Source organism: Pungitius pungitius, chromosome 3 (genome assembly GCF_949316345.1).
Source record: "Pungitius pungitius chromosome 3, fPunPun2.1, whole genome shotgun sequence".
Lineage (NCBI taxonomy): Eukaryota > Metazoa > Chordata > Actinopteri > Perciformes > Gasterosteidae > Pungitius > Pungitius pungitius.
Genome location: NC_084902.1, coordinates 7,460,844 through 7,485,996, shown reverse-complemented (window position 1 = coordinate 7,485,996; position 25,153 = coordinate 7,460,844). Strand labels below are relative to the sequence as shown.

Sequence of the window (25,153 nt, the reverse complement as noted above, 5' to 3'; positions counted from 1 at the left end):
GCACCTTGTACATGAAGGCGTGGATGTGTTTTTCATATCACGTGCTATTTATTGTCTTGTTATCAGTGTAAGTTTGAATATGGCTCATCGCCATTTAAATCCCTGATGGACCAGTCGTTTGACAACATTTAAAAACAAAAACAAAAAAATCAGGTCATTGTGTTTGTGTATGATAGCACTGTACATCTGAATTGGAATCATTAATACTACAAATCTTACCAAACAAATTAAGCCAATCAGAGGCAGGGAATGGTGGGTCTTCTTGCAAAGTAAAAACAAAAAAAGATGAAAAAACAGAGATGCAACAGCAACTGGCTTTCATTGAGTTCATTTGGCATGCGACCGGAGAGCATGATACAACATTTCCCAAAAACTCTCTTGCACGTTTTGCCTGAACTTGACTTGATTTCCTTTTCTTCCAGACAGAGATGTATCTGACAATGTAGGGTTTTTGTGAGAGAGCAGCTTCAGAGACTCACTTAACTTTGTGTTGGCCGACAGTTAGAATGATAAATTCAGGACTCAATTATCAAAGAATATTTTTGGACCGTTAAACAGATAAGACTGACTCTTACGTACAGACTTAGTATGCTGCAAACATTCATTTTTAAGTAAGCCTAAAAGGACTTTGAAAAGAGAGTCGGCACTGACGAAGCAGGAATTTAAAAGATCACGTTAGTCCCAGACTAAGGGACTAAGGGATTCATTTTAACAAACAAAACCAACACCTGTATCCCCTTGAATGGATGGCTGACATGCACATCATTTTCAAAATAAAATACATTTTAATAGTTGAGGAAAACCATGCGTACCCTTTCAAATATGTTATTAAGTTTAATTAAGATCAGGTTCCCCTGTAATCATTGTGGATTAGACACGCCAAAGAGAGGCTCTGTGAGGACACTTCAGTTAACAGCATAAGGTTTGTTTCTCTCATCGCACACACGTGCTACGGTTACAAAACTCAAATCATTAGTGTCATGAAAAGAAAAGGTACATATGCAACAACAGCCAGTAGCATTTGAGGAAGTTTCTTCATAATCCAGCTTCGGCTCAGGTTCAAATGACTGTCCGTCAGAACATTCAGTCGAGCCTTCTGGCCTTTTCTCCACGGTGACTCGATGGAGCATTAAAAAAAAAAAAAAAAAAAAAAAAAAAAAAGTCTTTGAGATGAACTACAGTAAAAAGACGAGAGCGGCAGCCGTTATCACTTTCGGGATTCCATTTCAACGCGGGTCTGCTTCTCACAACCTCTTCTTGATCAGTTTCTCTAGTCTGCGGATGCGAGAGGACTCCTGCTCAGGGGTGGGGGCACTGAAGAGCGAGGCCCCGCCCTCGGCCCCGGAAGGTGGCGTGGGGAGCCTCTGCCTGAAGAGCTCCAGCATGCTGCTCTGCTCGCTGCGCTTCAGACCCTACGCGACCCCGGGGGGAAGCAAAAGATGTCAACACAGCGCACGACAACAGCAAAAACATACCTGAGAAATCACAAGGACAAAGCCATGACGTGGATATTTTGGGAAAGATGCTTATACATTTTTTGTTGTATTTTTCGACCCGGTTCTGTCGAGAGGTAACTAACCTACCAGCACCGCTCAAGTTATCTTATTAACACATTTCAATCAATACAAAAAATATAGAACGATAAAGACTACATCCAGGTGTTGTGTGCAGATGTTAACCAGTGGACTTCAGAGCATTTCATTACCTCCAACAGAACCAGGGGGGGGGGGGGGGCTGAGAAACTAACCAGGTCCAAGCCAACGCTAAGGACTGCAAATAAATGTCAACTAGGACTTTGTCGTCATGGGAGTAGAAAACCAACTGACTTTCATGTCCAGAATCTTCTGGAAGGTCTCAGGGTTCCCGTCGGCCAGGAGCTTGATGTAGTTGTCAACAAACACCACCGGCGGTTCATGTGGGGCCATCACCACCTGCGGAAAAGTGGGCTTTAATGCTGCTCTCCACCCCTCCCTTTCTTTTCTGTGAACAATCATGGAGCGACCCAAATGATTCTTTAAATGATCCCACATGGGGCGGCTAGGGCCCAAATTAGGGAGGGGGGGGGGGGTGGGGTCAGGTCGGGTGGGGGGCGGGGGGGGGGGGCTACTACCAACAAACCAAGTAGTTCTGGCAGCAAAACCGAGTTGAGACTATGTTCTGTATTTAGGAGCCCACCGAGCACTCATTTTTGACTATTATGCACCCGTGGGCTAGAGTTGGTTTGACTGGTAATTATTATTATTATACAATAACGAGTCTGGGCAAAACAATCTGCATTAGTCAAGACCGGGCAGAAAGGGTTTAAAGGAGCACATGTCTTTCTGGATGGGATTCTATTTTTTTTCTCCTGCCCCCGACAATAGAGACTGGAGGGGGGGGGGGGGAGAACATGGATCGGGTAGCATTTCTCGCAGGCAGGTCAACACATGGCCGACAGACCACCACCTCCCATCTCAAGCAGGCAAAAAAATGTTTCTCTTGTCCTTCACTTAAAAGAAGAAGAAGAAAAAGAAGAGAGAATCCCCCCCCCCCCAATCGGTCCATTTCTGTGTTTTATTCTTTTCTACCTGAGGTAACATATATGAGAAGATGAGCTGCCCAGGGAGGGAGGGAGGGAGGTAGAGGGAAGAGCAGGCATGAAAGGCTCAGGATTGTGTGGAATTCTTTGCCTTCTCACTAGTCCTGCTGACTGAGTGATTTACTTAGCAACTGTCCTGGAGCCAGGCCAAAGGAAAGGCCTGTAGGGACCTCGTAAAAAAAAGGGGGAGAGAGAGTTTAAGAATGAAAAAGGGCATAAAAAGGGAGAGTGAGAGCAACTGAGCAAGGAGGGGGAAAGTGGGTGGCGGGGGGGGCTTCAGGCTGAACAGGAGTGGGGAAGGGAGTTTGACTTTTAGATATTTCCCAGAAGAAAACTTTAGAGGTTGAAAGGAGACGCAGAGAGAGAGAGACACAGAGAGAGAGAGAGAGAGAGAGAGCCGGCGCTAGGTGGGCCGGGCTGGAGGAGCGTGGAAAACAGCCACGTCTCACAAGCGTCGCACCGGCCAGGAGAGGCCGTCCCAGACGGGATCCCGTGTACTTTGAACATAACCGAGCAGACAAACACACACATATGAAGTCCCATTCAACACTGTGCACACCGTAGAAGCAGAAGCCACGGATTATTCTCTCTGAACTGAGCTGTCGACCAAGACAGTATTCAGTTTGAACCTTCAATACCGTTAATCTGTATTCTTTTGGATGTGTATGAATAGAAAATTGCACATAGAATTCATGAAATGGCCGTGGATAATGTTAATAGTAGTAGTATTAGTAGTAGTACGGATAAACCCAGATTGATTGCAGTTCTATTCAGCTTTATCAGCCATTTAAACGCCTTTAAGCTCATTGTTTGGGTTTTAGGACACAGAACCTTGTTGTTTTGGCGCAGCCCTCCTCCCACTTCAGCAGCTGCTTTCCGGGACCAGGCTGTCTAACCGCAGTGTGCTACCTGCCCAGCAGCACACAACCGGCGGACAGCGTCGACAACCAGAAGCTAAGAATGGGAAAATGTGCAGCTGTGCACATGCAACACCAAGCATTGATACATGTATATAAATAACGACCATTATGTATAGATTTTTTGAATCCTACACCACTGTAGGAAGAGAAGCTTATAGGACAGCTATGAGTAGGATGTTCATGCATCAGATCAAAACAAGCTTTGCTCACACTAAGCTTTGCTTACCCCTTTGGACCATTTAAGCAATTTCTCCAAAAAAAAAAAAACCCCACTTCACTTCAAGGAATATACATAATGGTTAATTATTTAAAATGTACAAGGAATCCTGCCGTGAGCCACCGGCTTAAATCTCAACGTGAGCGTTGAATTCCTTGGTAAAGTGCTCCTTTCAGCGCTCCCATGTTCAGCCGCTTCTTGGCGCGGGGTGAGCCAGATTTGATTTCAAGTCCCAGCGTAATTTAAAACCATTGTTGAGGCTGGACACAGGAATTCTTGCATTGACCCTAGATGGGTTTGTCTTTCAGAGGCCTCAGTCCCAACTCAAGGTGGAAGCAATTACCTGCAAGTCGGTGGCTAAAAGGCGGGCCGTGGCACTCATACGGGCTTTCTTGCTCAAAGGCTTGGAACCCTTTTTAAAAGTCTCTTTGTACGGCTCTTTTAAAAAAACAACAACAACAAAAAAACAGAGAACTCATCCTCAAATTCCTTCTTGCTGCAGAGAACAAAATGTTTGACTGAATCGAGAAGTTTATCACCAAGACTTTTTTCCTAAAGGATGTTTGCTGGTGTTTCTATGGATATTATTTTTGCAGTAAAATTTCGATCCTTCACAACAAATATGTCTTCCCCTGTCACAGAATTTGAATTGAATCATTTGAAGGCCTTAGTGCTGTGTTGGATACGTCTTGGGGAGCTCTTCCCAAGCCTTGTAGATCACATTCCAGCTGAAGGGGCCCACTGGAAGTCAAACCCAGTAGAAGCTCGACAGTGAAAGCTGATGTGAATGCATTCTATAATTCTATAATGTGAAAGCGGCTTTAATGTGTGGCAGATGAGTGGAAATTCTTTTATATACAGTAAATTCAGGGCATTTCTCCGGGGGGAACAAAGACACGCCTCATGCAGACCATATGGAAAAGTGTGCATCTGAGTAGAAAAGAACCGGAGAAGCTGTCAAATGTGAAACGGCGAGAGGGGTCTGAAGGCCCAAATCTAGGAAAGGTTTGAAGAGTGGTTGCCGCACTATAAGCACATTAACTACAGCGCAGCATAGCAGGACAAGAGCAAGTCACTCTGACTGCTGTGAAAAAGGTCGAGGCAGTCCAGACCCCATGACTTCAGGAAGTAAGGAAGGCCTCCCAGGAGTCCGAGGGAAATCAAGGGAGAGGCATGCACGTGTGAGTGTGTGTGTGTGTGTGTGCATTTCTGTACACTCCAGAGGCAGTTAATTAGGGTGTGGTTTATCTGCGGCAGACACATACCATCGTCCTCCTGGGTCCTATGAGGCGAAGCTAACTGGCAGAACCACGTCCATCTACACCACGTTAAACTGTACGTATTTTTGGGAGTAGACGCATTGGTTGCATCTCTCTATGTAATTACTCGCTCACACCTTTGGCTCAGGGTGTGTGTGTGTGTGTGTGTGTGTGTGTCTTGTGTTGGCCCGCCTTTCACTCATTAAGCCAAGAGTGCATGAGGTCGATTACTATTCCCCCGAGGTGGGTTATTTTACAGAAAGATGCTCATAAAGTGCTATTGTTAGAGGGGTTAAAGACACAATTAAAGGGTATTCCGCCCCAAAATGAACTCTGAGTTGATAATGTGCGTGAGTGAATCAAAACAAACACTTAAATACTCGCTCGCCACAGACACACAAAGGAGAAATGTTGTCTTTTGTTACTTCTTACGCTGGAAAAAACAGCTTCCTGCAGGTAGTGCCAGTCTCTTGTTAAACTGGATACGGCAGAATTTGAACATTAAAACTGTACAATGGAAAACGAGATGAAGAAAACTCAGTCAGACGGCACTCACACTAAAGGGTCTCCTCTAAGGTTCCAAGCCTTGAAAGGACTGAAAGGGAAACTTTGCTTGTAAAAATGGCCAGCATGAATTCAGCCACCCAAGATAAATGTCATAAAACCTGAAGTGTCCCATGAAGATTGAGTGGTTCTGATGATGTGTTTAAGTTGAACGACCTTGTATTTAGAGAAGAACTCACGTTCGTATTAAAATATATCAGTTAAAGAAAGGAGCTCGTTCTGGGTTTAAACGCGACGGGTAAACAGTTTGAAATCATCACTTTAAGAGCCGGGTTGAGTGTTTTTTTTTCCTATTTTGAATGTGAGGTCCCTCACCTTAAGGATCATCTCTGCGCGGGTCATGCCTTTCACCACTATTTTAGTGTAGCTGGCAGGTGCCTTGCGGAGCACCTGGGATCCTATGGAGGGCAGATCCAGCAGGACCGTCTTCAGCGAGTGAGTGTCGAGGAGGAGCTGGTCGAATTGGAAACACGAGACAGATACTCATAAGGAGAAATATTCAAGACTAAACCTGTGCACGGAATTAAATTTCATTCATAATATATACACATTAAAATGTGCTTAAGAGGATAACTCAGAGGAGCTCAAATGAAGCTTCATGAATGTTTTAGCATAAATTAAACTTACTTGTTCAGCGCCCACCATGCTGACGGGCTTACATCGGAACAAGTGGTTGATGAATTTGGGAATGAAAGAACTAAGGAAAGAAGGAAGTGATCAATCAACTTTGGGAACACTGCGGCATTGTGGGTAGATAAATAAAGCACACATGAATGTGTGTCTACTGTACTTTGTGAACTTGATGCAGAATTGTGTGAAGTATTTGCGTGTGGAGGCCAGATTGTCTCTGATGTTGGGCACATTTTGCTTAATGTGCATGATGATTGACGTCACGTAAGGACTCTGGTCCCCCACATGCTCCACGCTCTGCCACGGCATCTGAGAGAGGGAGAGAGAGAGAGGAAGCTTTATCATCATAGGCTAGCGTTCAAATGTTCTTCAACGTCAGGCTTATGTGACAATCCTTTAAAAGATAACATTTTTTTAATATGGACAATATGGAGTTTGGGAATGATGATTGACGGCGTGGGGACATTCCCAAAAATGTGAATATGACAAACCTTGCTCATAGCAGTGAGAGCAGGGTCACAGGCGGCATCAAGATCTTGAACGAGTAGCTGGATACTGTTTGAGATCACACTGAGAAAACATGAAAGCTAATCATTTAGACCGTTAAAACATCACATTATAGCCGTCAGGTTTGAATGAGGAGCTGGTAGTTGTCACTTACGTGCTGAAAGTATCCATCTCCCCTGTCAAATTAATTCTTTCCACTAGGAGTTTATCCACTTTTTCCTTAAGTTTCTCTTCCAACTGGAACATAAAAAACAGATATAAACACATAAAAGCATACTTTGAGTTCATCCTTTCCCAAGTTTTTTGAAATGTGTGAATGAAATGTGCTGTTTGTGTGTTGAAATACAGTGTGGATGAAACCTTTAAGAGTTTATTGTAATCAGAACTGTCACCGTCAGTTCCTTAAAACGCTGATGAAACACAGGTTGAGTAACTGCTGCATGATGGACATTGCTTGTGCTCCCCAGCTTACACAGACCCTGCAGGTCAACCAAAGGCAAAGACTCTGCAGGCCTTATGCATCGGTATGCTTGCCTGTTGTGTGGTAGCCAGGCAGTACTCGGCAGTGCTGAGGATGCTACAGATCAGGCAGAGCTCGTCCACGGTGAACTTTGCAGCTTCTGAGGCTTCTTTCTCCTTCAGCAGACTGCTGATGGTGAGACCCCCGCTGTTACTGTTGGATCTGGACAGAAAGGAGAGAAAATGAGTAAAAACAGAGACAGAAAAAAGATGGGCTAACCAAGACTGGGATGTTATTTAAGGGCCAATTAGTATTAGTGTCAGTCATAGATGGTAATTCACATAAATAATGCAAGTTTGACATTTCTGACAAAAAAACAGCATGGGTTTGGCAACAGATCTAAACGGGAAAAATGGAGTTTCTACTAGTGATGAATAATGAAGATTTAGCTGTTATAACGTATTAGTACTCACATTAAGGTATCAATCAATGTGTGAGAGATTGCTGGTTCAGTCTTGTGTATTTGAAGTGTTTGCGCTGCCTTCATATTCTTTACTTGGATAATAAATCAGCGCTTTCCTTTAAGTTATAGGGTGAATTACAGGGTCCAGGGTTTGAGACAAACCCCAAGAGGCTCTCTATTGCTCTTCCTCATAATGGCTGATGTGGACCTTGTTGGCTACTGCGCCTGAAAGAAAACCTCCTGGTGGGTAAAGTATTAACTGAGGCATAACTAGAAGCAGAGGGAAGTGTCGAGATGCTTCACCAACGAGTCTTCACCGGCGACCCAGTCATTAATAAACGTCATAACAGAGACGTGGGTAAAACCACAACATAGTTTGAGCTCCTTTCGAGGGGCCTCTCGCCAAACCTCGCAAAACCCAATTCACAGCACGCCACATTTGACGACCGTGTCTGCATGTGTACGCTCTTGCAAAGCCTTTGAGTGCATCTTTGCAGCGTGTTTGCATACAGCCCAGAGTATGGTATGCATTAGTCAGAGAGGGCAATAGTGTTTAACATGCATGCATGCATGCATGCATGCATATCTGAGACCGAAACACGGCGCGCCTGTGTGTTTACCGTAGCCAGTGATGAGTTTGTGATGTGTCCACTGAGCCAGGTTTTTACTGGCAGCATGTCAGGCTTTGCCACAACATAACCAAATCCAGATCCCTCATTGCATGCCATTGCAATCCATCAAACACAGCGAGGACTGAAGACATTACGTTTTAAGGTAAACCCCTAAAACAGCCGTACCAGAAAAAATGAACAAATATAGGCATGACATACTTGTTCATGAAAAACGAATCCTAAATAAATATGTTGCTTAATTTAAATTAAATAATGTTACTTCCCAGAAATTGTAATGATTCCCATGGATAGAAACGCTTAAAATACGTTTACAAATAGTTTTTGGAAAGAAATGGAGATCTATGCCACAGGGAAATACACAGACAATAGTTATAATATATGTAATAAATAAAATAAGGGCTTTTTTTAAACGTCAATTCAATCAGTCAGACTTTCTTGGAGCCACCATCTACTGACCACTACATTTAGACTTCAGCCATGTGTCTACATATTGAAGCAGGTTGCTTTAGGAATATCATGCTAATTCTTGTCTTCTATTGGGTCATTGACTGATTGAATTCTACTATAAAGAAGTCTACTCACGACAACCCCTGAGCATCCTACCAATTCCAATATGCACCTTTCTTAAAAACACCCCAACTGTACCATTCTTACTTAGGCAGGTTGCCAGAGAGGATCTTCCAGGCGTACTCTCTCAGGAATTTCTGGAAGATGGTTGTGAGGGCGATCATTGGTTCTCCGGTGCTCAGTTGGGAGCACTGCACCATGCACTTCTTGTAATAGACAAACAGGTCGGCACAGCTGGGCAGCACGGCTCCGCCCTCCTCTGTGCCTGCCTTGGGTGGACCTTGTGCTCGGAAGTCAGCCACAAAGCGGTCAATCAGTTCGCCCAGGTTCCTGCAGATACCCGAACAGCCCAACAAAAAAAATCACACAGGTTCACAAACGGCTGGTTGGATTTAGAATGAGAATAAATATATAACTATAAACATTGAAATGTTAAAAACATCAAAATGGTTTCCTAAAGTGATAAAATAACAAGCAGAGACACAGTGCCACCTTGATAAATAGAACAGAACATTCTAAGCATAAAAATCTCCAGTAGTACAGTGAACAGGTCCACAGTCAGTTGGTGTGGTCCAATCCTACTGAATCTGGGAACTAAAGCCAAGGACAAAACAAGCAGGCCACTGTTCTCCCAATGCTACGTCCCACTGGGAATAGGCTGATCTGGCTGCTGCCTGTGTAAGGCTTTTGGATTAAAACGAGGTTGTAGCTGCGGAATAGGTCAATCCTGTTCCATTTAACGACCCAGCGGGCCGGGGGCTGCAGAACTATGCTCAGTTTCAGGGGCGATCACTGTGACTGGAGAAGTGGAGTGATGGAGGAGGAGTGAAGGATGGTGGTAGAAGAAAAAGGATAGGAAGACAACAGAAAAATACTTTCAAATGTAAAGTAAGAAGAAAAAAAAAAAGAGCTGAAGAGAAGACAATGCAAACAAAAATCACACAGAAGGAGACTGGTACCAAAAAAAAAGAAATAAAATAAAGAGGTGGGAAGGAAAACAGGCAGATCTGCTGTGGCAGCACTTATTCAACCTCCCTCTCTCTTTCTTTCTCCCAGCCGCTGTGGTCGCGTAGCTAATGGGAAACATTTCTGCCGCAGTGGAGACAGAGACATGAACAGGAACAAGAGCCCATGAAGTAGAATGGGCAGCGGGGGATGTGATTGACGGGTGGGGAATGGAAAAGGGGAGGCGTGTAAAACACAACCTGCTCCTGATCCGGACTGTGTGTACAACCACCCGATTTGGACCCGGTGGGGTTGTGTGTGTGTGTGTGTGTGTGTGTGTTTGGCTCACTTGTCTTGGGATTCGATGTAGACGTAGAGGTGAGGTTCAAAGCACTTGGAGACAATGCCGTGGAAAGGGTTGTCCGGAGCTTTTGGCTTCCTTGGCTGAAATAAAAGGGGGGGGGGGGGGGGACAAGGAAATAAGTGAAAAAAAAGCCATGAGTTGTAGCTCCTGATCAGTGAAGAAAATGACAAACGCTGTTTTATAAGACAAGGTGGTGACAGCTTCAATGGTGTTGGGTTATAATGAGAAGTATAACTTGACCTCCATATTAGGTTAGATTAGTTTCTCCCTGGCGTACGTAATATCTTTCAGACACAATAACTTGCATATCAGATGACATTCTTATGTTCTAACTACTGCCTCATAGGCACACGGTTGTAAATCGAGGTAGAACACGGTAGAATATTTAAAAATGCCTGCTACGCCGCTGTTCTACTTTCCACTGCGTTGCCAAGTGCAAATTGGCATTATGTAATATTCCCTTTATGAGGAACACTTTGGAAAATGAGAGAGAGAAAAAAAAAAAATTGGAAGAAAAAAAGCTCCACATGGAGCAGCAACCGATTGCCCCTCTAGACGAGGTCATTCCAGGTCAACTCACCTTAGACAGATCATCGTCTTTATCTGCCCCCACGTCCTCACCTCCCTCATCGTCCAGGAAGGGGTTAGTGGAGTCCAGAGTGCTCTCTGGCTTCTTCTGCTAGAAAAGCACAGATACAACTTCAGCATGTTTTTCTATTGCTCAGCATTAAGGGTTCGGCTGCCACCAAGGGCTTCCGTGCTATGAATACTATTGACTGACGGAACTGCTTCAGTAATTATCGCTTGCTTCCATGTTTATGCAGATCATTTGACGGGTCAACTGTACCCCCAATTATAAAATTCCAACTGACCAAATCCCTGATTGAATTACAGAACCGAACGGGCCGGGGTGTAAACGGGGCGAGATGTCCCCAGTCAAAATAATCATAATTTTGTCCCTTCTCAGTGCGTCACTTCTACCTCCCCCACGCCGTAATGACCTGGATTAAAAAGGTTTCCTTAAGCGGTGATGGAGAGAGTAGAACACAACGAGCAAAGAATCTGCAGTTTCATATAAATGGGATTGTTCTTACAAAAAGAAGAAAAAAAAAGCAACCTCAGCGAAATGTTCAGCCTTAACTGGGCCAATCTGCATGCTACGATTTCTTCTACAACAACAGTAAAAGTTTGCAGCTGTACTTGGTTATGAATGGAGCGGTATGCGCTGTTTGTCTGTGTGTGCTTCTCTCACTCCGGGTGCGTCCGTCAAGGTGCATCCCGTGAAACGTTTGGCCAGAAGACCCTCGAAGTTCGTCGTCCTCTGAATAGCAAACAGAAGCAGCTTCACCTCGATCTCCTTGGCTCGTGTGCGCATCACTTTGGCCAGCTCCACCCTTAGAGACGCGCATGAAATGAAATTGGACATCAAATTAGTTTCGATTCGATTTCGAAGATTTGACATCCCAGAACGTTTCCTAATGATCCTTGATAGTGCAGAACGGTTTCATCCGTCCTTTTAGCAGAAACATGGTTTATTTTCTAACGACACTACTACAATTCTTGCCAGATGTGTTTTATTGTCAGCCGCAGCTGGGAGTAATGAACGAACGGTGCCCACTCCTTCTTCCCCCATGTAGTTGAGAGGAAAAGTCTGAGGAAGTGTGGATACTAGGTCCCTGATAAAAACTGATAAAATGTGGTTTACTTCGTAACCCAGAAGAGTGCCACAGTCGATTCCTCAATTCCTGCCTTTTTTGTTTTTTCATTGGGGACAGAGAAACTGGACATTAACATTATATATAATATCCATTTAATAGGAAAAAGGCACCAATCCCCCATATTGATATCAGCTCTGATGCTCTACGTCAGAATGTGTATTCACCTGGTGACGTGGCAGAACTCGACAGCGATGCGCTCCGTCATGCACCACTCCTCGGGAAACATGCGTCCGTACTTCTCCTCGTAGTCCACCAGCTGCCGCTTGATCCAGGCATAGCGACGATCAATCTTGTCCAGCCACGCCACCTGAGAAACGGGGTGCAACACATTTACATTAATGCCGCTTTATTCAATCCCTTGCGTAATGGAACTACAGGTCTGACTCACATCTTGGTTTTCCTGGAATAACACCAGGTACTCTGAGAGGTGTTGCCGGATGAATTTCTTGATGATCTCCTGCTTAATGCGCGGATCCAGCACATTGGCGACCAAACAGGCATCTCTGAGCACGTTACTGGGACCTCCTGCTCTCTGGATGGATGAATGGGTTGACATAAACATTTGCATGGGGGGAGACAAAAGGAGAACATTGTCTAAATAGACATCAATGGAGTTAATCTGTCCAGAAATGAAATGGAAACGCATCCTAAAAACCTAAAACTCCAGATTCCCATAACAACATGTATACCTTGGAGCCTTGAGAGGGGAAAGATTCCTCAAAATCTGCCAGGATCTGGGTCCCCAACTCACTCTGAGCTGCCTTTACCCTAGAATGGATATAAACCAATGGCACAAAATGATTCAGTATCATATCGGAATGTAGACAATTTCATTTGGAAACTTAACATATAAAACTTTAAAGCTGACATCCAGTTAAAAGATACAGAGTTTAATTATTCCCCAAACAACTGAAGAATACACGGGCTATATACACAGTTACCTGCTGGCAAACATCGAGACGGAGCACCCACAGAGAATCGATAGTGTAAAATATCTGGAAAACTACGCTGGAGGAATACTAACATAATAAAGTCTGAGCCCGTCCAGTCCTCAGAGATTCTGTGATTGCCTGAAGGCTCTCGGGCCGAGTTCACCAAGGACAGCACTCGAAGCCGGGACAATCGTCCAGAATAAACAGGAGAGGGGGCCTGAGATGATATCACAGATGGATGGCAACTCAACTGGTAACCTTCGTTACGAGTGCTCGCTGTCGCCTCTCAGCTCAACCACCTACATGAGTTCGACCGGCCGCTGACAACGAGGCGCACACACGCACACACACACGCACACACACACACACACACCCTGTGTGCAGCTCCGGCCTCACACTCCGATAAGCTGATCTCACAGAGAACAAGCTGTCTGCAGCAGGTCTGACCGTGCTTACACTCACTACACAATAATGAGACAAAGATTTGCACGTGACAGCCACCGTGTAGTTCCGACCGTGAGGAAAAAGTAATGAAAAGAAAAAGGCTCATTAAGGAATACTCTTAGGCCAATTTCCTACACAGAATTACATATGCTGAGACAGGAATTGAGAAATGTCTGATCAAAGCTCTAATTTGCATTTCAATTATAAACTCTGTGTGAAAGTGGAATGTGCATTTTGAAAGCTGGGAAAAATCTTGTATAGTCTTTACAGCCAAAACGTGCACGCTTATTTTTATGAAAATGATTTTATTTATTTATTTTAGCCTACATAAAAAAAATGTATGTATCTATTTCGGTTGACTTTCTGTACATCTTTAGTTCATTGGATAAATATGCCAGACTCAATTATTCTACTTGCTTACTCAATTTGGTTTTAATCTACATATTTGTTTCATATACAAATTCAGAATTGAAAAGTAATGTGTAGTATTTCATCGGCTTGCTCTTATTAACCATACAAAAATGGTTTAATTATACAGTTAGCAATACTCTAAACATCCCTTAGTTGCTCTTCCTCCTGGCTTTAATTCTGTGAACATCTGATTTATTTCCAGTCTGCCGTCGGTTATCAGAGGTTTTCCTATCACTTACTTTCTATTAAGTGTTTGTGTCCAGCTGTCTGTCTGTACCCCCTCCCCGTGTCCCTCCTATCATCTGTTCCTCCAGCAGTCTCTTCTTCTACGCAGCTGTTGCTGTATGAACGCAGTCTGCCACACCTCAGTCAAAACAGAACAGATGGTCATCTTTATTTTGTGTTTTCGGGGATCCGCACTACTTTGAATTTGAACATCAGCTTGGATAAGTTCTCCCAGATCGATTCTAATGTTCTTGGAAAAATATTGTGGAAATGGAAATAGAATCAGTCAGGACTGTGGGAAGCAACAGTGTAACAATGCACTTTGTTCCGTGCATAATGTATTCAATTCATTTTACACAGATACACACCCAAACACATACGCACACAGAACACAGAGACGCAAACAAATCCTCAGATGATTATCCCCCTAATCTCTCACAATAAAAGAAATTCTGGCATAATGAGACCCTATTCAGCGTTTCCTTCCTGTGAGTTCCTGTATGTGTGGGGCTGTGCGTGATTGTGTGTGAAAATCTACATAAACAGGATCTAATACTTCCAGCCAAGTTCAGCTGACAAGCTATGGAATATTTCAGCTGTATGCAAAGATCAAGCTCTGAACGTCTTATAGCTACGCTCTTCACCAAACAGCTTGAGGCGATTAAAGGCATCTGCAGTGTAGCAGATACACTGATAGAAAGTGTAGCTGAGGGAAATACGTGAAGAAATAACTTGATGTAAGCACAACAGTACATCACTAGTGTGTGTGTGTGTGTGTTTGTTAGTGTGTGCACATGACTTACCTCTCAGAAAGCTGTCGGATCTGGGGTATGCCCATGTACTTGTGGAAATGTTCAAGCACATTAACCACCCCTTGCAGAAGGTTGGCAACCTCACCGTACTGCCTTTTTCTGGTCATGGCTCTGGAACAGAAGATATATGTAATTTAATTCTTATATTATACAAAGAAAATATTAATATGTATATCCCCTACGGTAGAATTGTAAAATAGTGACACAAACACAGCTATATGAACAAATAAACCATTGCAAAGAGAATACAGAAGTATATGGATATTAAAGATTAAAACGATTTGGCCTATTGTGGGGACTGCAGAATAGAATTTCTTTGCACCCATTTGAAAAAAGGGGACATGTTATGGGATATATTTCTTGTTTTGCAGTTAAATCTGATACAATGTCATCAATAAACATTTGCCGCTTAATGACATCAATGAAAGAAGAGGTACGCAAAAAAACTCATCATTCAGCCTATGGTTCCATGGTTCTTTGTGGCTGCATTGTACTGGCAGCAGCTAATGTTGCAAATAAAGAGCCACTTAACGACCCTAAATGTTTTATTTTGGTCTAGCGATCTCTACGGTAAATTGTGTACGTAGCTCAGTCCGCTCTGTTAAATGTGACGGTACCCACTCTAAAGAGTCAACACCCCCTGCCAACATATGCAAGTGGTTGAGGGTGGTGATGGAGGTAGTCAGGTGGCGCTTGGCGTGGTCCAGCTGCTTGATGTCCCTCGTAATCTCCTTGACCTGTGCAGGAAGAGGAACAAGTGAGACGGATTGGTCGAATCGCCGCACCAGGAAAGGAGAAGGTGAAAGTGCACAGGTGGGAATGGTCGCCCCTACAGTACACACATCCTGAGGGAGGGCCGCCCCCCCCCTCCCCCCTCATCCTTTTCTTACCCACCGAGCTCACCGACCTTCCTCTGACACACACACGCACACACAGTCACGGACGCACACGGAAGGTGCATTACCTCGACTATAAATAAATCTCCCTCACAGGCCTCTATTATATGAAAAGGATACAGAGTGCACTTAGCCTGTGCTATGGTCACGGCTCAGCTCCCTTATAAGCTTTAACGGGCCACTTTTGTATGTGTGTAGGTGTGAACGTGTGCACATACCATTTGTTCAGACTTCTCCGCCTTGTCCTTGATGTCTTTGATTTTACCAAAAAGCTGCTGGATGGCTATCTGGGCCTCCTCCAAAGCCTGCCCAAGAAAAAGAAAAAAAGCAATATGAAAGTATACAGAGAAGGCTACATTTCAACCGGTTTGTAGAAAACACTGATAATGAGTGTTACTCTGACTTAACAAAAATGCTCTCACTTCTAATGTCAGATTGTCTTTCATCCACAAAATCATGTAGAAAGACAGAAACATTGTAACAAAAATAAATGAAATGAAAAACCGTAAGCCATTTCCAGGACCGCTCCACGGACTAATTGGCGAGCTATCTAGATATCTGACATGGATAGGTCTAATCTCTGCATGAAGGTTGTCACTATAAAGGCTGAGGGAGATAATTAGCACTTTTGACAGCCTTCTGAGCCCGACTGAATCAGTTAACATTAGACCGTTAAGAGTTGTAAGATAGTAAACCTGTTATTTAAATGTAGAACACGGCAGCTGTTCTCTGATGGCATGCACAGAGATATTGTTCCGACATCTGAAGCTATGTTAATCGGCTTCACTTGACCAAATGCTGTGACACAACTAGACTCTCCTAGATTCGCACACGCACACACACGCACACACACACACACCCCTTCCTTCCGTTCCTCTCTCTCTTTCTCAAGGAATGCAAACAGCCGGCAACAACTGTGCAAGGAATTTTCCCCCCGTTTACAAGCACCTCTCCACAAACATAAATACAGCTTGCACTGGCAGCAGAGGACTAATTCTCCCTCCCGATTGAAGTGCAGCACTTGGTGGCAGTGTCGCAGAGAGACAGACAAAGCCAAGACGAGGCCAAACGAGCCAAAATGAGTAATAATTTGTTGATTTATAAATCATTTAATTGATCCCTCCATGGAGACTGCAGCCCCGAATGTTCTTAAACTAACTAACTCTAAAATGTAATTCACTTGGCGTAATATGATTTTCTGTCAAGATAGTCCGCCATGGATGATAAGTCAGAGAACTTCTCTTGGATGAAGATAAGAAGAAATTGAAGCTTGCATCCTTCTTATGATTTAAGCCAACCTTTGGTTCTCGGCGGATCAGATAAATGAATTGGTGGGGGGAAAAAAAAGCATGCAGGTTATGCAATTACTTTTTGATCAGAATGAGGAAGGGAGTGCCACTGATTCTTTAGGGAGGTTCCCCAGAGGACTTCTTGTGCAGAACAAAGCCAATGCAGAAGAGGCCAGAATCTCCAAGGCGCTCATGCAAACTCAGTCGAGTCCTTCTGTCGCTCTCCCGAGCGCTCGTTTCCTGTATTTAGCCTTGAGGAAAGCAGAGGGAGACCACTGCCCAGCAGGCGCCTCCCTTCCCCAGATTGTTATCTGCTCTCACACAAACACACACACACACACACGCCGGTATATCTCTAACTTGCAATGAGCAGCACAGGTTCCCAGGCACATTTAAGAGGAATTATAGAGTTTCCACAGAGACGCTTTAACGGGCCCGGGATGCATTTCCCCCTCAGACAGGGATCAGTGTAACTTCTGAGTTGAGGGCCAAATGCAGTAAATCTGATCAACCAGGGAGGATTATTTTGACAGTTGGATCCTTGCCAGAGCACAACGCTTCATGTAAACATTTTTAAAGAGACAGTTTGGAGAGAAGGGAGAGAAATTTCACTTAACAGAGAAAGGAACAGCTCGTGAAAGGCTTTTGTATAGAACCCCTCATAGTGTGAATACAACTGTTTAACCTAGTTAAGCCGGTCAGTAAATACTATCCAAAACCCCACATCTTCTAATGTAAAATTAGGTTTTATTCTGAGGAATATAAATACATAAGAAATGAAATAACATTTAAATGATGTTTACAGCTACATTAATTGTTCCAAGAGAAGACTAACCAACATCCTATTTCCTATTGCATTCGTATTAATACTAAGTGGTGGAAGGTAAAAATTCAGGTAAAGTGTATTTACTCGAGTACAATTTCAAGTCACCTTCACTTTTCTATTTCCCTTTTATTTATACTCCCCACTTTGGATCAAACAATTTGATACAACAGAACATGTTGTAGGAAACTCTTGACTGTCAAACCACATCCAGATACACACTTTTTCTCAGCATGTGTTAGGTTGCATACATTTGTATCAAAGTCAATCTTACTTTTAATGCTTGTGGGGCCATGTGTGCATGCATCCTTCTTAATGTAATGCAATAGGCTATTCAGTGGTCACTATTCTTTTTTTTTTTTTACACATTAAACAAATGTAAAGATGTATTTATTGTTGCCGAGTAACACAGCCAACAAACGGACTTAATAGCAGCTCTATTAGCTGCCAGGTTTTACCTGGAATATTTAAGAGTCCCTACAGGAAAATGAAAAATGACTCTGCTTCCCCCGCTTTCTCCTCTGGCTCTCGCCACACTGCATAAATATTGCCGTCTTGGATTTCAACCTCTCAGTCTCTACGTCTCAATCTCCATCTTGAAATGTACACCTCTCCGTCTTTCCGTCGGCATGAATTTCTTTGCCCCTGGAAATGTGGGAATGGCAGCGTGGGGTTGGAAAAACAAACTAAAATGATTGTGTGTGACTGTATAATATTATTGGTCTGGAGGGGATGTGGAGCGTTTCTGCTACTAAACAGTAGCAAACTGGGAAAGACAGGGCCACCGACGACCGCGCCGCACACCTAATCGCGTCGACTGGTCAGAATGTACACCCCTCACCCGTCAGGTGTCACATTCCCGTGAAGCCACAATCCATTGATAGAGCAAGGACTTGGATTTAATTAGCATGGGCTGTTAGTCTCCTTCATGCTTCTACAAGCTAAAGCAAAAACCTAAAAGCCTGGCTTTGAAAGAAATTGAAGTATTCACATAGGAGAATATATTTCCCAGACGAGATTTCCGCAGAGAGAGGCGGTTTGAGCGGTGGCAATGGCTCTGAGTCATCTTGTCCTTTTTCCATGGAAGCAATAGAGAGCGGAATGAGCAGGCCAGTGAGTTGGTTCTGGGTCGAGACAAACCAGTGGCACTACTCTGACTTGAACAGAAGTTTAAAGCACAACGAGTGATGGTGGTATGTAAGTGAAAAAAATGTAATTTCCCCCCACGTCCCCCATTAGGACAAGCAAGGTCCTTGTGTTACATTATGTGCAAGTAACTATACCGTATACTCTCATCCAAACGTAGACCAGGATAAATATCAATCAGCCTTTGTTAACAGCTCATAAAGGATCAGCCTCGGGGGGCAAAGGGGTCGGGTATAGTCAGCCTTTGTATTCAGAGATAGAATTTTGGCCAAGCACGCTTCTTTTGCTCTCCACACAGACCCAACCAAACACCTCTCAAATGTTCTTTGTCACCACTACACGGTCTAAAAGTTAAAATAAGAAGTCTTCCTACATCAAAATCCTGTCATATTGGAAAAAGGATTTTCATATGAATGCAGGGGTCTGTTAGAGCAAACCATGACAAAATAACATAATTTGAGGACACCGAATGAAAAAGAGGAGGAGATTTTTGTCTTAAAGGTGATCTACTGCCAACATTGCATTAACAAAGTTTTGTTGACAGTGCTTCTTTGACCGTCCCAATATGAGCTTCTCACCTGTCTGCCATCCTGGCCCACGTTGGTCTGGCCTCTCACAACCGTTCTGATGTTGTCATCCAGGCGCCTAGCATAGGTTACACAAAATGGCAAAAGTCATATTGAGTGTAAACTACAGACAGAAGCAACAAATGTTTCACCAATTGGCTCACCGGATCTTCAGCCGAATCTTGTTAACCACGTCATCAATGTTCGCCAACGACTGGGGGGGGGGGGAGGGGGAGAATAGAGGGATTAAACGTAATGGACAGAAATACACATTTTATGGAAATAACTTAATTTCCTGAAACAACCAAAACAATCATTTATGTCATCTTTATATTGTCAAATGCAGGATTTTGTGTGACACCTCAGCTGTTGAATAACTACACAAAATAAAACTACAGTGACCCCTCATGGTGATGCAGCATCGACACAGACATGCACAAGCATCAAGTATATTTTATACTGTATGCATATACAACCTCAAACATGTGCAACACACTTTTAGGGCATTGGTTTGCACGACATCGGTGTGTGTGTGTGTGTGTGTGTGTGTGTCTGAATGATACTTCTGTGGGACAGTGTACCTGCTCGGTGGGGAACAGTGTGTTGATGTATTCTACAGCATTAAAGTCCGCTCGGTCCAGTGGGTCCTGGCTGGGGAAAACCTTGTTCACAAATGATCAAAGACGGTTATTCAGAAGCAGGAAGACGAAATTAAACTGAACATTTGATGGTGTTATTCGTTTGGGGGACTTCAACATGCCTACTGGAGATGTAACGTCATCGTTATTATATGAACTAAAGCCAGTCAATGCAGAACATTATAACGTTTCAACGTTAAATTACTGCTGTATAAATAATTATGACTCAACGTTGACGGTTTTCTAATATTTACGAGGAAATGCCCCATAAGAGAGACAGTAAAAGGTAAACTATTTGTGCTATTTTCGTTGTTTACAGCGAACGTTGACGTCACCCCAAAATATAAATAAATTAGGCAAAACGATGTCCCTGTTGTGGGAGAATATACATTTTATACCCTTGGTTAGCGGGCATGAGACACTAACGTACACACAGAAACGTATTACACTTAGGCTTGATGACAGCTAGTCTGTTAGCAACAACCGGCAGCGGCGATTTAAACCCCGCAAAGGTAACGAGGTCAGACAGCTACCTGTTCAATGGCTAGTTGCACCTCTGGGGTTAGGTGCAAAATAGCCTCCAAATCCTCAGCAAATTCCAATTCTTCCTCCTCCATCATTGTCAAAACAAAACCAGACCTCTACGGTTTCCCCACTTCCTGGTGAGGTGGATTCTGGGATACCAGATGACGCGGAAGAAGTGATGCTTTCACTGCAGTGGGAAATTTGAGTTTAACCGATCTTTCTTCTTTCTGCTTCGTCTTACTTTCTTTGCCTTCCTCTCCTTGGGTGCCAATTGTATCTTTGATCTTTACTCACATCCATCTGCCTTCTCAAAGTGCACTTGAATGATCCTACAAAGGTTCATGACCAGGTGATCAATTATCAATGATGGTCATCAATGATGATCAATTATTATAAAATAAGATGTAGGGCGCAAAGCCGATTGATGAGTATAATTATTTAAATATGTATGCATTCATCGGATAAAGAAGATGGAACGTGTTGCCAAGGAAAAAAACAAATTGTGTTATTATTTAAATAAACGTTTTACCTTTTATTTTCCTATTTCATTGAAGCCCCCAACGACCATTTTTGATTATATTTCGAAATCTCTCACCGCATTGTCTTTTATATTTTGGCCTAGATCTTTGTATATTATAGGAGGTCGTGACCTGTATATTGTTTTAAGAGCACCACTGCCCCCTGCTGTTAAAAGACACAACACACGCACACGAATGCTCCCATAAGCCACAGCTTCCAAGCATTAAACTCTTCTGTTATGTTCCTAAGTGGCACATAAGCCCATACAATATTTTTTGAAAAGGCTACCTAAACTACTAGCCAGGATAAGAGGCTTTGCAAGAAAGATACAAAAAAAACAGGGGGAAGAATGGTAGAAGAATAAGGAGAGTAGAGGACAAGGTTTAAAAAAAACCCAAAATGTGTTTGAGGAGAATAGAGATAAAAACAACAGAAACAAATCATATAACTCATAGGTATGGAAATCAATAAGTTACAGAGACAAAGGAGATGAAGAACAAGATATGAGGTGATCACGTGGAACTCATTCTCATCTGACACACCGTGCAAAGACATTGAGGGAACGATCTAATGACTCGTAGGACAAAACGGCAATGACTTCTGACCAAATTGATAGAGTTAGAAAATTCGCCTAATTTGCTTAATGAAATTTTATAGGATGCCGGAAATGAAAAACAGGATGAAATTGGATCACAGGAGATTTTAAAGGAAAGGAATGAGAAACAGGACATGACGAGTGAAGAGACAGCCTTTGTATGTTGTGTGATTAAGGGACAGAACAGCTGTGAGACGAACAACATGGGATGTACACAGTGTTTGTGTGATTCTTTGTGTATTTGTGTAGTAGTGATAATGCTACAAACTGTGAAGTGCAATGGTTCATATTGAGACAAATGTGTTCATCAGACCTGACTGAAGGTACACCTGAAACTTGTAACATGTTTGCAGGTTGAATATGAAGCCGTAGCCAGCAGCGGGTTAGCTTAGCTTCGCACAAAGACAAGAGCAAAGCTTTTTCCTCCTATTTACATTATGCCAATCAAATGAAATCCATGGCAAGACGGGAAACAAAGTTAAATGACTCATTCTGCACAATAGTCAAAAATGGTGCTAGTGAGCATTGGTCGTAGTTTCTTGGTATAATCATATTCAAACCAGATTTGAAAAAGCTGGGTAGACAATGAACTGTTGTCCCAAACAGATCCATCGTGGTTTTTTTTGTTGACCGGCAGAGTAAAAATAAACTCAAAGCATACTTGAGTATTTAAAAATAAAGCCAGATGAGAATAATGCACGTTAAGGGGGAGTCATAGAGCTATGGATATGATGTCTTTCAGGGTCAAGAAGAGCTTAAAATTCAAGGTATTTTTGAGAACAGCTATTTCAAAGCCCTAAGAATCAGACCCAACACTTATTATGTATCATAGGGAAGGTTTTTATAACCAATCTACAAGCATCACTCTACAGCTACACAGTAGTTTTTGACAAAGCCCTAAAGCTGTGTTGAAAGCCTTTCCCAGTAATCAGTAGCTTTTGGCATAATTTTCAGTCGGAAAAGGACTGAAACTATGCAAAGTGGATGCTGCAGTCATGGAGTGTGGTCCAGGGGTTTAACGCCTCCTGGAAGAAAAGAAGGGAACTATGTAAGCAGAAACTACTTTCCCTCAAATCCGGTCCTAGATGTTCTGCTTGACTCAAAACAAGCTCAGTTGATTCAACAACTTCTTCAAAAAGCTTGAGAACAAAATGTCCCTGTCCCAAAAGAACCCTGGCTGGCTCACTTACCTCTAGGAGTGATGAAACATGCCACCAGTTCAGACATGTAAGATGAACTTAGACTATTAAACATACATTCATTTGTATTAAAAAAGCTTTTATAGACTTGAACTTAATGGTTTGGATCAGTAAGATGAGGTCATTTAAACAGTTTTTCTGGCCTCTTAAAGATGCGAACAATGCCTAAATAGCAATGCATATACAGAAGTGGACAACAGCATGGAACAAACAATGAGCAACAGTCCACTTAAACCAGAACCAAAGATGAAGGGAACCTAATAAAGGGTACGTCTGTGGAGGGGAATTAGAATTCTGTTAAAAAAAACACAACATTAAGTCTGGTACATGCGTTGCTATGAGGCACAAATGATATATAAGAAATGCAAATATACTTTTTCTCGACTAAACATTTTAGATTTTACAAATGCGCTGCTATGCATCCTGCTCAGGAAAATAATATGTGGAGTTAGAATAGAACACCTGACCCGTAGTCCTTTGTGGTAAACTACCAACATGCTCTTTGGGACACTAGGCATAGTAGAATGATAACGATTCCTCTAATTAGTGAAAATGAAGATGCAGATTTAAATGTCAAGGTAAGATTTAATACAAAGACTTAAAGAGCATATAAGGCTTTTTTTTTTCAAGGTTGTCTGTCATGGTGGATTTTCAGACGTGTCTTGTAGCTGATTAGGAGGGAGAAAGAGTGATGGTTCATTTTAACTCTTAAATGAATCCAGCTGGAAGGAGTTGAGTTTCTTAACTGTCATGAAAAGATCAAGCTAATTGTTACAACTGCTTTGACATATTGTAGCCTACTATAGCATGTGTGTCTGTGTGTGTGTGTGTGTGATATCATACTGGGCCTGTATCTTGTTTTACGATGAGCTACATGAGTGTGCACATGTGTTCCTGCAGGAGGTGAAAACCCAAATTAACACATTCAACCTTATGCACTGATTTTTGTGTGGGTTTACTTTAGTTTTTATGCAGACGTACATACGTGTCTTCAAACCCAGGATTTTGTCTGGACATTGCAGAGGGGAGTGTGGTTTGCTCAAGTGTCTGTGTGTGTGTGTGTGCAGTGACAGATGGTCAATTTAACAACCTCGCTTGAATGGCCGCCTGCGGAGTTGGCATGCCCAAGATGTGGAGAGTGACCTTGTTTTTTTCATGACCACAAAGAGAGCAACCTGTTACAACTGGGAGGGTTTATTGTGTATGTGTGTGTGTGTGTGTGTATGGGTGGGTGGGTGGGTGAAGCATGACCATCATATAAAGGTCAATGTTCAATACCTCTACAAAATGTCTTAATGCTTTTTTTCCCCAACTGATACCCACTTATATACTTTTAAAGGTAAAGGTTAAAAAGGAAAAGATTAATAGAAATCCTACATTAACATATGATGATAAATAAACAGTAGGGGGTGTAGTTAATAGTAAAATGTCCTTGACGCATTGGTAAAGATAATTAAAAGGTTCATGAGAAAAAAATGGAAAATAGACACCTTTGTTAGAGAGTAAAAACATCTCTTCCACGGCGTACTACTAAACTTGATATCTTTGTTTATTCCCATCAAAATCCAAAGTCTAGCAATGATGTGCCGCACTGTGTAAGGCCAAGATTTGTAAGTAGTTTTAAGTACTAAACTCATATATATAGAGAGAGATTTAACGTGTAAGTCAGTGAGCTGCTGGTGGGTGGATTTAGTGACTTTCTGATGGAGCCAGGAGCTGTTTCCAAGCTGTAAAATCTTGATGAGACGTAGAACTCGTCTCGGTCTTGGAAATAACCGAATGAATACATTTTAAAAAGTCAAATAACTTCTTTTAAGATTTATTAATTTTTTCATATTATTCAAAACGAAGCTATAAGAAAGAAAAATGTAGGAATTTAAAAACACTGTAACTCACATACATAAGGGACAATAGGGTCAAGCTAGCAAACTGTGCATGGATCTGAATCTGCTCACAGACAAAATATAATATTTAAATAGAGAGAATACACATTACAGGTCACAATACAAGTGAGGGGGAGGGAAATCTATTTCCTGCCATAAAAGGTGATGCAAAATCACAGTATCAGCGTTCAAGGGAAAAATATGAAGCATGAGCATATATCACATTCAGGAGAGAGACAAATCCCCCTCACAAAATAAAATATCTGATTCACTGAAATATCTCATTTTTCTTTTCCAGTATCACTTGTTGGTCTGCATTTTTAATTAAATCTACGTTTCTCCCTTTATTCATTTCATCTATTTTTATTTTGAGTTTGAGAGGTGCTATGACAAACCAGAAGATCACCGGGAGTAGGCGTGTTGCCA

At 42.5% G+C, this 25,153-nt stretch overlaps 1 protein-coding gene across 2 annotated transcripts; it reads right to left on the bottom strand.

Annotated features, from left to right (window-relative positions):
- Positions 1 to 24: 24 nt before the first annotated feature.
- vps53 (VPS53 subunit of GARP complex) lies at positions 25 to 20,679 on the bottom strand. Of its 2 annotated transcripts, none has more exons than XM_037465387.2 (22): positions 20,540 to 20,679; positions 19,950 to 20,030; positions 19,533 to 19,582; positions 19,381 to 19,447; positions 15,763 to 15,849; positions 15,270 to 15,385; positions 14,640 to 14,759; positions 12,514 to 12,592; positions 12,213 to 12,356; positions 11,989 to 12,131; positions 11,359 to 11,500; positions 10,687 to 10,785; positions 10,092 to 10,186; positions 8,885 to 9,127; positions 7,210 to 7,357; positions 6,830 to 6,912; positions 6,660 to 6,738; positions 6,329 to 6,477; positions 6,166 to 6,235; positions 5,854 to 5,991; positions 1,827 to 1,931; positions 25 to 1,412 (listed from the first exon to the last, which is right to left on the bottom strand). In XM_037465387.2, the coding sequence occupies exons 1-22, from the start codon at positions 20,624 to 20,626 to the stop codon at positions 1,245 to 1,247; spliced, it is 2,493 nt and encodes an 830-aa protein (XP_037321284.1). In that variant the 5' UTR covers positions 20,627 to 20,679; the 3' UTR covers positions 25 to 1,244. The 2 variants fall into 2 exon arrangements, with proteins under 2 accessions (XP_037321284.1, XP_037321293.1); XM_037465396.2 differs by having other exon boundaries at positions 10,687 to 10,782.
- Between the last annotated feature and the right edge of the window lie 4,474 nt (positions 20,680 to 25,153).